The sequence below is a fragment of the Grammomys surdaster genome, unplaced genomic scaffold (assembly GCF_004785775.1).
Source record: "Grammomys surdaster isolate TR1022 unplaced genomic scaffold, NIH_TR_1.0 218, whole genome shotgun sequence".
Taxonomy (NCBI): Eukaryota; Metazoa; Chordata; class Mammalia; order Rodentia; family Muridae; genus Grammomys; species Grammomys surdaster.
In genome coordinates this window covers 1,986,295-1,999,132 of record NW_021604663.1, presented here as the reverse complement: position 1 = coordinate 1,999,132, position 12,838 = coordinate 1,986,295, and the positions used below count along the sequence as shown (strand labels likewise).

The 12,838-nt window shown below is 43.5% G+C and overlaps 1 protein-coding gene across 2 annotated transcripts in view; it reads right to left on the bottom strand.

Annotated features, from left to right (window-relative positions):
- Prkn (parkin RBR E3 ubiquitin protein ligase) overlaps positions 1 to 12,838 on the bottom strand; it is a 1,140,372-nt gene that overhangs the window by 726,580 nt on the left and 400,954 nt on the right. For both annotated transcript variants that reach the window (XM_028772728.1, XM_028772727.1), the window contains exon 4: positions 7,945 to 8,066. In XM_028772728.1, the coding sequence (XP_028628561.1) occupies positions 7,945 to 8,066 (122 nt within the window). The remainder of the gene's footprint in view (positions 1 to 7,944; positions 8,067 to 12,838) is intronic.

Genomic DNA, 12,838 nt, shown 5'->3' with positions numbered 1-12,838 from the left:
ATCGAAGCACGCTCTGTGCCTCCCTGGAGGCTCTGTGCCAGCCAAGTCTTTGGTTTTAGGGCAGGTTACAATTTGCTGGGGATATTTGCTTCTGCAAGGATGATGTTCTTATACCCTTGCTTTTTCTTAGAGTTGCAAAAGTAAATTCATACAAAAGTCCTGGATGAATGGGGGGGGAGGGGAGGAGGAGCAAGTGGAGGAGAAAGAGAAGGATGAGGAGGAGCTACCAGTTCTTTTGTCTGAAAGGTCTCATAAAAACAAAACAGGACAAAATAAACAAACAAACAAAAACAGTGAATTACTGCCACTGGAGTCTAAATGAAAAGAATTACTCGGATTAAACATTTAATGAATTAGAAATGTTGACATCATTTCTGCAGGGTTGGATTAACTGAGATCACTTAATGATGAGACATAGGAATTTTTAGCTGTGACAACTTGGCACAGACAAGGCTGTCTGTGTAAGAATCTCAACAACAGAGGGGAGGCAAGGGCCATTTACAACAACTGCCCATAGCTCAGCTAGTAACATCTCACTGTTGTTTAATTTTTGTTTTAATTTATAAATAATATTTTACTTGTTAAAATAGGCAGTTGTATACTTTACATTTCTTCTTTTATATATTCTGTTAAATGTCTCTACTGATGAAAAGAGAAATAATTCCTTTTTAGTCTTCAGCATCTTCCTCATTTTTCTACTTTTCTTTATGTCTTTCTGAGGATGAGTCTCTTTGGTTCATAGTAGCGGAGGGCTCTCTGAAGCATCCTTTCATCTGTTATACTAAAGGTATCACTGTGGCTCCGGGGTGGGGCTGATTCCTCCTGCTCAAGGTGTCAGCATCACAGGCTAGTGGTTGGTCCCAGGTCCTATTTAAACCTCTCCCCCACCACAGCCACACACCCAGCCCTACCTGTGTCAGTCGGCCTTCCTTTTGTTGGCCTGACTCATCTATGGACCTTCCTGCAAGGCCAACTGTAATCCCTCCCCTCTTTCAGGGTCATGATCAAGATGCAAATGTCTCAGCTAGGAGGGCAAGGCTGTCCTAGAACTACTGTCCCTAGGTGAAATAGAGGGCACTGGAAGCAACCTGAATTTCAGAGAATTTTTAAAATTTCAGCAATTAGCATAATTTATATCCATTCAATTTGAGGAATACATTTATACTAAAAACTATTCATAGCTTGTCTGGTTTCAAACGTGAATGACCCTCTTGTGTACAGCAGGTAGGGTTCTTGGTGCTGGAGCAGTGTGGTCCTCTTTCCCAGGGTGGGTGTGGGTAGTGGCTCCAGCCTTAGCTGTCTTGCTTCATAGATTCATGTGAGGTTTCTGCTTTCCTGTCCTTCCCTCTCGCCTGCCCTGTGCCCTGTCACCTCTATGCTCCTTGAACCTTAGTCTTTCCCACCAGAAAAACAGCGAGTCATTGGATAATCTACTGAGAGTCATTAAAACAACCCTAAGCACCCTAGAAACTCAAGATGCCCAGCACACCATGAATTACCAACAGCTTATTTTTTTTTCAAATAGCCACTTTACCTAATACAATAATGTACTCACAAGCTACTGGATTACACACACACACACACACACACACACACACATCTGTGTGTATGTCATGAGTAATGTGCTCGGAGCTCTTTGGAGCTCCTGGGCCACCATGTATTCTCTTTTAATTTTTTTCTCAAGATGAAGCGAAATAGACCAGATCAGCACCATGGAGAGCACCACTAAACAGGCTGAGCCGCATAAACCAGAGGGCAGAAGCATGCTGAGGCAATGAGAAAGCTCAGGCAGAAACAAGATATAGGCTGAGAGGCTGAGGTGAGCCCAGTACGGCCTCGGCCCCTGCTCTGCAGACAAGTGAGCTGTATGTGTTCACTGGCTTGGATTCTGCAGCTGCCAGGAGATGAATCCACACACAGAGCTCTTCCATGTAGGCCTCCTGGCAAACACTGAGTAAATGGGGATACAGGCATAGTTGCCCCTCGGTGGCACACAACACACTCCAGAGAGACTTTATGAAGTATGTGGTAGCATGCAGAGTGTCTTTGTTGTACTCTGGAACCTCAGACATGCCTGACGCCATCATGACAAGAGAATTGCATCCTGTGGCAATAACTTCTGATGTTGAAGGTAGAAAGAAAGTGAGCTTAGATCTAACCCTAGCCTATAATTCTTTCCAAAGATATGTGAAGCTTCCCAGGCAAGTAGACTCCTGACCAACAATTAATCTGTAGCAAATATTAAGTTTAAGAATGATTATACATTTAAACTATATTTCTTAATAAATTTCCTCACATAAATTTTGCCTAATCTATAAACCAATTTTAAAGAAAATCCATCATACCAGGCACTTTACATCTTATTCTATTTATTACACCATTTCTCATCAGAAACCTTTTAGCTTTAATGCTATTCTGGGGCAGACTATCTCATTAGGGTGGCAAAGATAAAGTTCTTTTTGAGATAAAGTAATTATAGTGATTGTGGGGGAAATATTATCCAAACTTCCTGGCTGTAGTAATCTCCTGGCTTCTGATTAATTTTAAGACTAACAAACTGAGTGCAAACAAAGAGATAGAAGTGCTGGATAATGCTGGCAGCCTGGCAAGCTGGAGTAGGTGCCGGAGAGACTCTCTATGAGTCGTTTTAATCAGGAACTAAGGTTTGAATGGGCTTTACTCCGAGGAAACTACTCCAAGGGAACATGTGCACACATGTACCCTTCTCAGCTTATGGCTGCATTTACCCCATCCTCCAAGTATTACTGGAGACAAAAACTCGACTCTATAAATAAGCTTTTGTTATTTGAAGCTTAATTCTAATTAGATGAATTGGTTTCTTACCATCATACAATGACGTAGCCTTTTCCCTGAGGAATGTGAGTAGTGCTGAGAGTGACAGTGGTAGTGGAGCTGGTGCTTCATGCACAAAGCAAAGAGGACTCATCAGGATTAGTGACACACAGCCCACAGGGAGTATAGAGCATCCTTCAGAACCACAGAGCTCTCCATCAGCAGCTACTCTTAACTGAAGTTGCCAGTCCAGGCTAAATGTTAAAGGTCATAATGTCCCTGAGAATGCTTTGGTTGACACCATCAGGTCCTAGGGAAATCTTTGAGCCAGTGGCAAGAGTCACTTTAAATTACCCATTTAACTGCTCAAAAATACAATCAGAAACAATCGCAACGCACAGAGCAACCCCTGCCGGGCTCACCCCTGTCTCATTCCAGCATGGCCCCAAGTGGGTAATCTTTGAAGGAGTAGTTGAAAAATTGAATGCCTGCCATGTTTTTCCAATCAGCTGTGCTCACTATTTTCCAGCCAGTACTCACATTTCTAAAGGATATCTCCATCTAGTTGAAACTCTGGTCAAGGTCACCGTGAAATGAAAAGGATATTTTGATTTGGAAATGGTAGAAAACCTGGTGTGTGAGTTGATTCTCAACTCACTTGCAAGGTCATGTCAAAACCTCAGACTCCAATTTCCCTTCAGGACAGAAATGGCTAATGTCCATCTTCTTTGTCAGTGTATTAGGGGCAGCATATTAAATGTGTATGGCTCAGCCTGCTATGTACCCGATGTATGTAGAGTTGAGGAGATACTAGCATTATTAATGAGTCTCTAATAACAACAAACTATGTAGAGGTGGCCACAAAGATGTGCTTCAGGCACACAGCTCCTTGCAGACAGAGTTCTCTAGACAAGAGAAATGAAATCATATACTCAAAAGGAACTCAGGTGCCTAAGGTGAATCAGTTTTTTTCTCCTCTAAAAAATAATTCCTTCCCAGATATTCTTAAATGTACCACATGCTAGTTTATTACAATTAGTCATTTGCATACGCCCTCATGTTTTCTTATTTTTCATAAACAGAAAACATTGTGTAAGCTGCTGATTTTTATAAAGAATTGGATCAGTCAAACTTAACAGGTGACTATTATTTATTAGAAGTCATCCTCCTTGGCACGATATAGCATCTGTTCCATTGGTGCCACAGTGGAGCTTGCAGGCTAAGCAGCAGTTCCAGTGTCTACCAATCACACAACGGAAGTATCCCATCTCTGCTATGGACCAGTTATGCTACATCTGAAATACGAGTGAAGAGGAACCATCTTTAAATTATGGTGCTTCCATTTCCTCTAAATCCTTAAGAATATTTTCCATGGGCATTTTCAGTGATAATTTAGTATGTAGGAAGTGATTAAATAGCAGACTGCCAATTGCTGCATTTGCATAGGAAGCAGTCTATCCTTGGGGAGGCCAGGGCTATGGGCAGAGCAGAGAAGGTTTTCACTCTTAGTTCCAGTATTTGATAACAGTGTGACATTGGGGTCTCACTTAACCTCACTGATGTCTCATTGTTAGAGACACCTTACTCTGTAATTATGTCATAAAAATCAGAGAAAATTACAGATACAAAACCCAAGGAAGGAAACTAACAAGTTCATTGCAAGCACATCACAACCAGAGAGGCTGATAGATTCTAAGATGCCAGATAGAGTTTCTATGATCTAAGAAGTCAGTGTGTGGAATCTCAAGAAAAGGATGGAACCTTCAATGCTACCTGCTTTGTGCTGTGCTACAGGTAAGACACGGGGTGGGCTGATCAGGATAAAGTGGTAAACAAAGTGATGGGTCACCTGACCACATAAAGCTCACAGTGGAATGGTGAGCAGCATGAGGAGGGTTAAAGCAGTAGTGAGACCTGGGGAAATCCATTCCTGGGGGCAGTATGTGAGGTGGGACTCACATGCCATTGCTCCCAGGAATGGTCCCAGAGAACAGAGTGCTGGGATGTCAGCTAAGACTGCCACTCACAGGAGGAATCCCAGCTACCACTGAGCCAGTGAGGTAGAGAGAGCTTCTGCTTCCCTGGAAGGAATCTCCTAAAGCCCAGATTCTCATACCAACTTGCAAATACACATATACACATGTAGTTAAGTATGTATGTGAATGGTGGCAGAATCACAACAATAAGGGGGTGACATGTTTGAATGTGTTTTAAATACCATTCTAAACATTCTTCATCCTGACATAGTCTCCCTACGGCCAAATATGCACAATGTTGTATCAGTGGATGGCTGTCCCCAAGTTGACATGAGGAACTGGCTATGCTCCAGGGGGCATTCTGGCTTCATGGTTGTTTTTCAACTAGACACCATACTGCCTGTCTGACTGTTACAGGCTGCTTACTTCATCCAGGCTCTGCTCAGCCGCTAGCACTAACATACCATGTAGTACCTGCCATGCTCTGCTTTGCTTGGACACACAGAGTCACACTGCAGGAATTTGTAATTGTTTCTGTTGGGGGTTTTATTTATGTCCTCTGTCCCACATAGAGCACACTTTCAAATGACAAATTACACATGAAATGACATATTTATGATTCTCTTGATTAAAAACAAAATGGAACGTTCAGCCACAATGATGCCCTCCCGTAGTTTGCTGACTATTAACTAGTGCTACAGTCTGGACCTCTCCACAGATGCTCCCCTCCCACACCATCCCAGACCTAATGTCACATCTTATCACCTCCCTGATTTCCATGCTTTGTGTGTGTGATCCTTTGTGTGTGTATATGTGTGTGTGTGTGTGTATGTATGTATGTATCATATACACATGTGTGCACGAGTGCATGCACACACACATGCACGCACACAAAGACAAATTTTCTTGAGAGTTTATCAGTCTAGACAAAACAATCTAGGTATAAACTCCCAATTCTCAAGCTCTGGTTTTCGGGGGTAAATGACTGGATTCCTTTAAACCTCAGCTTTCTCAAATCAAAACTGGGATTACTAATAGCATTTAACTTAGTGTTCCTATGAAATAAATGATGCAATGCATGAACAGAGTTAAACTGCTGTTGCTGCTGTTGCTTGAATTCAGACTCCCCAGGAGGTGAGGACATCTCCACCCCTGGGAGCCATCAGAATGAGTACAGAATAAAAGAAGAGCATGTAGAGAAACACTTCTACTGAAGCCACACTACATGTTCCTAGGCAGGAGCCCTGTTCAGCGAGAACTCTAGAGAGTTTGTGGCAATTGCTTCAGATGAAATGATATGGCTTCTTAGTGGATTTCATTATTTAGATAAAGATACTGCATCCCAGACACAACTGAATCACAGGTCTAAGTCAATGGACCATTGTTCCTCCTTTATTTGGGATGTTTTAAATGGTCTTAAACAATTCCTCAGTATTCTCATTGATCAGGACTTTCCCTCTCTCCCCATTGCCTGCACAGTGAACTTTGAGTGGCCCCCATCACTGGGGTCTCTAGCAGGTACCTGGGGTACTTATCCCTAACTGAGTACCTGGCTCTCTTGAACTTGGTGCTTTTATGTGACCAGACATCCCAAATACTACTGTCCAGGGCCATATCCAATCACAGTCTGCTGCCACATCCTGCACAGCTCTGGGGACAGAGCTGCCTGGGGTAGTGAGGGAATAAAGAAGAGACAAAACACAGAGACACGCTGATATACAGACACACACACACATGGACAAGCTGAGATCAGGTGGACTGAGCTCTCTGATGGAGAAGCCACAGGACTGCAGAGGCGCCATGTGTTTACAATATACAGTGAACAGCTAATACGGAGGTCATTACATATAGACTGTATGTAATTAGGAGGCAGGGCTGTGGGACACAGCTGACTCACGGAGACATGGTTAGTTAATCTTACTAGGGGAATAGTCTTCAAGACATAAACATTCAGGGGAGACAACACCAGTAGACATTTTCCGTATATACCATCAACTTCTGTACATGGACCAGAGAGAGGTTTTACTCTTCCAATGAGCCTTACCCCACTGATGGAAAATCTTCACCATTTCCTCATGGGTCTACGGGAGTCCTTGGCATGGCCAGCTCACATTAACAATACACATCCACGCAGGACTTTACACACTCGGGGCTTCCTCCACCTCCCGTACATAACACCACTGAGGCAGTATGGATCCCATACAACAGTTGCCCTAGTGTTTTATATGAAAGGTTGGCAAGCTTTTCCTCCAGATACAAACAGTACAAGCCATCCTGCCTATGTCTGTGCACACAGCTATAGACATCAGGTGCAGAGGAGGTGGCCTGGGTGCCACCAAATATTATTTATGAATGGTGGAATCTACATGTCAGAGAATGACCATGGGTCATACAATGTGTTAATATTTTTATTTATTTTTTTTGTCCCCAATGATTTGAAACCATGAGACCATTGCTATGCTGGGCGATAGGGAGGCAAACAGAAGGAATGTGACAGAACATGCTTTGGGGACACTATTTTCAGTGCAAATGCCCAGGCTCTTCAAATGCCCTGATATTATTATTATTATTATTATTATTATTATTAATTACTGGGTTATAGCTTGATTGATCAACCTCTGTGCACTGTTCCTGGATGAGCCCTCTAGTGTATTCTGACATGTGCAGCCATGCTGTCACCACCCAAATCCAAATGTGGCACACTTCCAGAACTCAAAGATGTTACTCCATAGGCTCTTCTGTAAAATATGTCCACCAGTGGGAACCCATCACTTCTGCAAACAGGCTTGACCCAGCCTTTCTGCAGGTCTGAGCTAAAAAAAAAGGAAGATAAAAAAAGGTATTCTCTCTCTCTCTCTCTCTCTCTCTCTCTCTCTCTCTCTCTCTCTCTCTCTCTCTCTGTGTGTGTGTGTGTGTGTGTGTGTGTGTGTGTGTGTGTAGTCGGGGACATGGCTGTGCACCAGAGAAAGTTACAGAGCAGGAAAAAAAAAAAAAACAGAGGGAAAGCTACATTTGACATGAAATTTCCATGCCATCAGCAATCACAGCCATCCAGAATAACATCTTCCTTTCGGCGTGGTCATATTCAATCAGAAGCAGGGAATGATGGCTCCCAAAGACATTTATTAATCTGAGCAACAGCATTCCCATGAGGACACTGCTGCTGCTTCCTTACCTGGGCCAAGGTGAGGGTTGCTTGTCTGCAGGTGCCGCACTGAACTCGGAGCTTTCCAGGCTGGACCTTGTGGCAGGGACCTTTGCAGTAGACAAAAAAGCTGTTGTAGGTGGGTTTAACTGCTGGGAGAAAGCAGAAACAGTACCCAATCAGTGCTAGTCCAGACTGAGCCACGACACAGTCTATAAAAGCCTTAGAGGCAAGCTGCATCGCTAACTCCATGGGAACGTTTTTGTGAAATTAGAAGAATGAACGTTTCAAGGAGGAGATAACAATTTAGAAAACGTAGTTTTATGTTGAAAAGGGTTAAAGTCTCCTCTTCCTGTCATGCCAACAGCCCTGTGACTTACTCATCAAAGTAAACAGGCCGCCACCGCCAGGAGCTGGGCCAGAGTGTTTGCAGCACCAGGAAATTAAATGCCTTCCTCGCTGCTGAAGCCTGAGGAGAGGACAGGCAATTCCGAGACTCTGGAAAATGCAGAGGCCACTGCCCCTGAATTCTATTTCATGCTTCTGTACACAGCAGCAAAGACTCGAGACCGTTTCCTCTTAGCAGCATACCTGTACAACCAAGCCAGCCTTTCCCTCCTTATCTCCGTGATCCGACCACAGTTGCCGGGTTCCTAGGGAACACTTGCCCAAACCCAGTAACAGAAAATACGAGTCCTGAATCCATCGAGCTTTACAGATCCTGGAGCCAGTGCAGAAGTGCAAGATTTGCATTTTGTTAACAGTCTCTCTAGCTGGACAACTGCCGTTCAAACAAGCATGAATGGTGAACAAAAACGGATCAATCTAATCAAATAATTTCTCTCAAGTGTCAATATTCTCAAAGTGCCACTCCTTAAAACAGGGGAACCTCTTATAGATATCTGATGCTTTTGTGTCTGACAAGAACTGACTAGAAGCTCTTGGGTATGACAAGTGCTTTCTAAACTTCTAAATTTCCCAACTTAGTAAGTTTTTTGGTCATTGTCTAATTGTTGCTGGGGGTGGGACACATGTGTTTATAATTTTAGTCAGACTGTCAGAATCATCTAGAAAGAACTTGCACTCCTTATGGTCATGAATGAATGGTTTTGGTCATTCAGTTGCAGACAGCTGAACAGTACAGAGACAGTGAGCAGACAGCAGAAGTCTCCGGTGTTTATTTACTCAGCTTTGCTGACTCTGTAGCTGACAGAACTTTCTAAATGTAAGATAAAATAAGGAACATTGTGATGCATTTGCAATATATTCTATAATGGCTGCTCTTCGGCAATGAGTACTTAGTTGCCAGTTTGAAAGGCAAGATAGACTATAAATGCATGTTTGTGTTGATGCTAAATATCTATTTTGACACCTCTCTGTAGCTTCAGTGCCTTTGTGGGCAAGATATCCTAGTTGTGAATATCACACAGCTATCGGCAAATATAATTGTTACATGAAATATATGTGGGTCAGAATGGAAACACAGAGCCATGAGTCCATGTCACAGTAATGTTTGTAACATAATAAATGATTCACTGTCAAAAGATCACAGGAACTGCGACAGCTCTAACCTGTGTTAAGAACCCTATTTCATTGCTGTTAGAACTTATCAAAGAACGCTGGGAAGGATTTCAAGTTTCCTCATTGTTGACTGTTAGCAATGGGAAAACATCGGGTCCCACAATTTTCATAACCCACCTGTAAAGCTTAAACAATAAAAATACAGAAAGAATGAGTGAAAGAAAGCAAAATCCAAGAAGGAGTCCATCGAGGCCTCAGTCAGGCACAAGAGTAGAGATTAAGATCTGCTGGGAACTGGGGACTCTTCTTTTCCCTTCTAGCAACAGCAGTGTCTGTGGTATTGTCTCCGCTCATGATGAATCAGGGGGAGGATATACCCTTCCACCTCTGCCTGCTTCAACTTTCACTGAGTCCTTGGGAAGCCTGTCTCAAAATGCTGCAAGCCACCTTGGTGCCCCGGAATCCTGCAGGATGACATGTAATCCATTACACCCTGCTATCCAGACCCAGCCGATTAACAGCTAGGCTAAGGGAGACCAAGGGCAGTGCAGTGTGGACCACAGCACATTTCAAGCTGTTGGCTTCATTCAGCCAAGCAGCTGGGGGTTCAGGTGAATCATGAGAGCCCTTTTCAGAGTGGCCTCCCTGCCTTTTTGGCAGTATGACATGCTTTACAGTGGGCAGGTTTCTGTGTCCTGCTGTGGCCTGGAGTACACCGAACAGGAATGAGAACAAATGCCCTACACTTCTGTGGGCAGGGTTCCCATTTGGCTTGACTGATGAGCCTACAGCTGGAACTTGTAGTCAGTTATTCTGTGAATGACCTCAAAAGCCTTTAGCAGGAACTTGGCATCTCTAGTCACTAGGACACTCCTCCTGCCTCCTCCTATTTTGGGACCTTAAATATCCTTTGTTCTCCTCATCCCTAGGTCTCTCCTTCAATAGCCAAAGTAACTGAAGTGGCTTATGCTTACAACATGTCCCTTTTTAGATAAGAAGCAACAACTGGAGCGGGGGATGTCCCTGACTCAGTTGCCTGCCGGTGGATCCCATTCTCCTAGCCAGGCTGCCTTGTCCGGCCTCAGTGGGAAAGGATGCACCTTGTCCTGCAGTGAGTTGATGTGACAGTGGGTGGTGATACCCAGGGGTGGGGTGGGGGCCTCCCCTTCTCAGAAGAGAAGGAAAGGGTGGAGTGGGGGGTTGATATGTGTAAGGGGTACGGGGAGGAGAGTGGGTGATATTTAATATATTTTTGGATAATAGGCTTAAAACCTAAGGAATAATTTTAATAGGACAGGTATTTATCCTACATGAACAAATTAAATATTGTATACACGAAACTCTGCTGTCTTAGAGGCTTTCCCATGGCTGCCATATCGACACACGTACAAACAATATGTGGCCAGTAGCTCTGTGTGGCCATGCAGCATGGAGAACGTGGCTAGGGATTGTTCTTTTCTTGTTTTGTTAACTTTCATAGAAACTTCATTTCAAAAGCTGCAGGTGGGTAGCAGCTGGCAGCACACATGATAAAAGCATGTGAGTGTCTAGCCTTGTCTCACTCCCTCACCAGGGACACAGACAGACAAAACTAAGCAAAGACAATACACATCACCCATTTGAAATGCTAGTATGAAAACACAATTGGAAGGAGAAAAAGAGAACAGAAAGGTGGAATTGGAGGAAAGAGAGAGATGGGTGGATCCAGGCTACTCACAGCCAGAGGGCCAGCAAGGCTGTTCGTTCCTGCTGTGCTCGGACTTCTATCCCAGGTGATGCAGTCTTAACCTATGCTTGCACAGTTGTCTTGCATTTCCACTGACAATCTCCACGTTTACGATCTGACCATCATCCTCAGTGTCCAACTGGAATGAAAATTCTTGCAAGAATTCTTTCTTTTGTTTTCCACAAATATGATGGTTGCATAAAATAGTGTCTAAGATCACGAAAGTGTTTGGCTTTGTATTGTCACCTCTGAACAGCTGTCTTGTTCCCAAGCTATAGAACTGTCATAGGTGTCCCAGCATGGGATGGTCTTCTTCACAGCCTTTGGCCAGCTTCCACATTACCTAGCAATTGGTAGTTACAACTCCTTCTCTCTTGCCTACTTCTGACTAGAGCCTATGGTTGTTTCTTAAATATCCAGGCCTTCAATATCATATGAATGGTAAGCAGCTATTATCTGCAAGCCTGCTCCATTTGCCATATCCTCTGATCACATAGGGAGTAGACTTGATCCTTGACAATCCCTGAAAGTCTCTTTCAGACCATGCCTATGTGGTTCCATATTAAATCCATGCAGTAGAGACTTCCTGAGTTACCTCCTCTGCATACCGTCTCACTGGAATCACCACAAGGTGCAGAATTCATCCTCTTCAGTCACAGGTAGATCACAAGTAAGGAATTACTCAGCATGGCAGGTCAAACACAGAAGCTTCATCGTTTTTCTAGGACACCTTTCTTCTAGAGAACCATAGGAAGCAGTCTCTGGAAAGCCGTTTCATCCAGAGATAAAGGGCTCTCCTTCCAACTCTTACCTCATGGTCTTGTGAGGGGACTGTCTCCCTCTTTCCAGTCGCCTAAAGACTCATGGCACTTCCTGTAAATGCCATTGGCCTTAGGCTCAGACTGATTCACAGTTGGCATATATCTGTTCCATTTTTCTGTATGATTTCATTCTATTTTATATGGTCCAAAAGCTAAGAGAAGTACCTTGAGCTGAGGTAAACACTCGTATTTGTTGGGTTGGTAAATTTTCTCATATCTTCAAATGCTATAAAAGTTGTAGAGAGCCGGGCGGTGGTGGCGCACACCTTTAGTCCCAGCACTTGGGAGGCAGAGGCAGGCGGATTTCTGAGTTCGAGGCCAGCCTTGTCTACAGAGTGAATTCTAAGACAGCCCCGGCTACACAGAGAAACCCTGTCTTGAAAAAGCAAAAAAACAAAAACAAAAACAAAAACAAAAAAACAAAAAAACCCAAAAGTTGTAGGTATGGAAGTATGAAAACAAACAGCAACATAAAACATGCTGCTGTGATTACCAAATGCTTAGAATGTCTCTGTGCCAGACAAACTCCATAGACTAACTCCCCATATTCTTCAAAATGTTAGAATTTAACCCCTGGAAGCAACAAAACCTACACTAGCAGCAACTTAGAACTAAGTTATGTGGAGAGCAGGAAATAATGATTATTAAAATGCTATAGGGGATTTAGCATAATTAAATGTTAAAGGTCAAAATCTGAGCCAGATGTGTTGGCATACGGTCATAATCTCAGCTCTTGGTGTGTGGAACCCAGAGCGTCAGGAATTTAAGACCTGCTTCAACTGTCTTCCATTCCCCCACAAGACTCAAATTCTGACGTTTAACCCTAGATGAGATTCTCCTAGGGAGGACAGTAGTA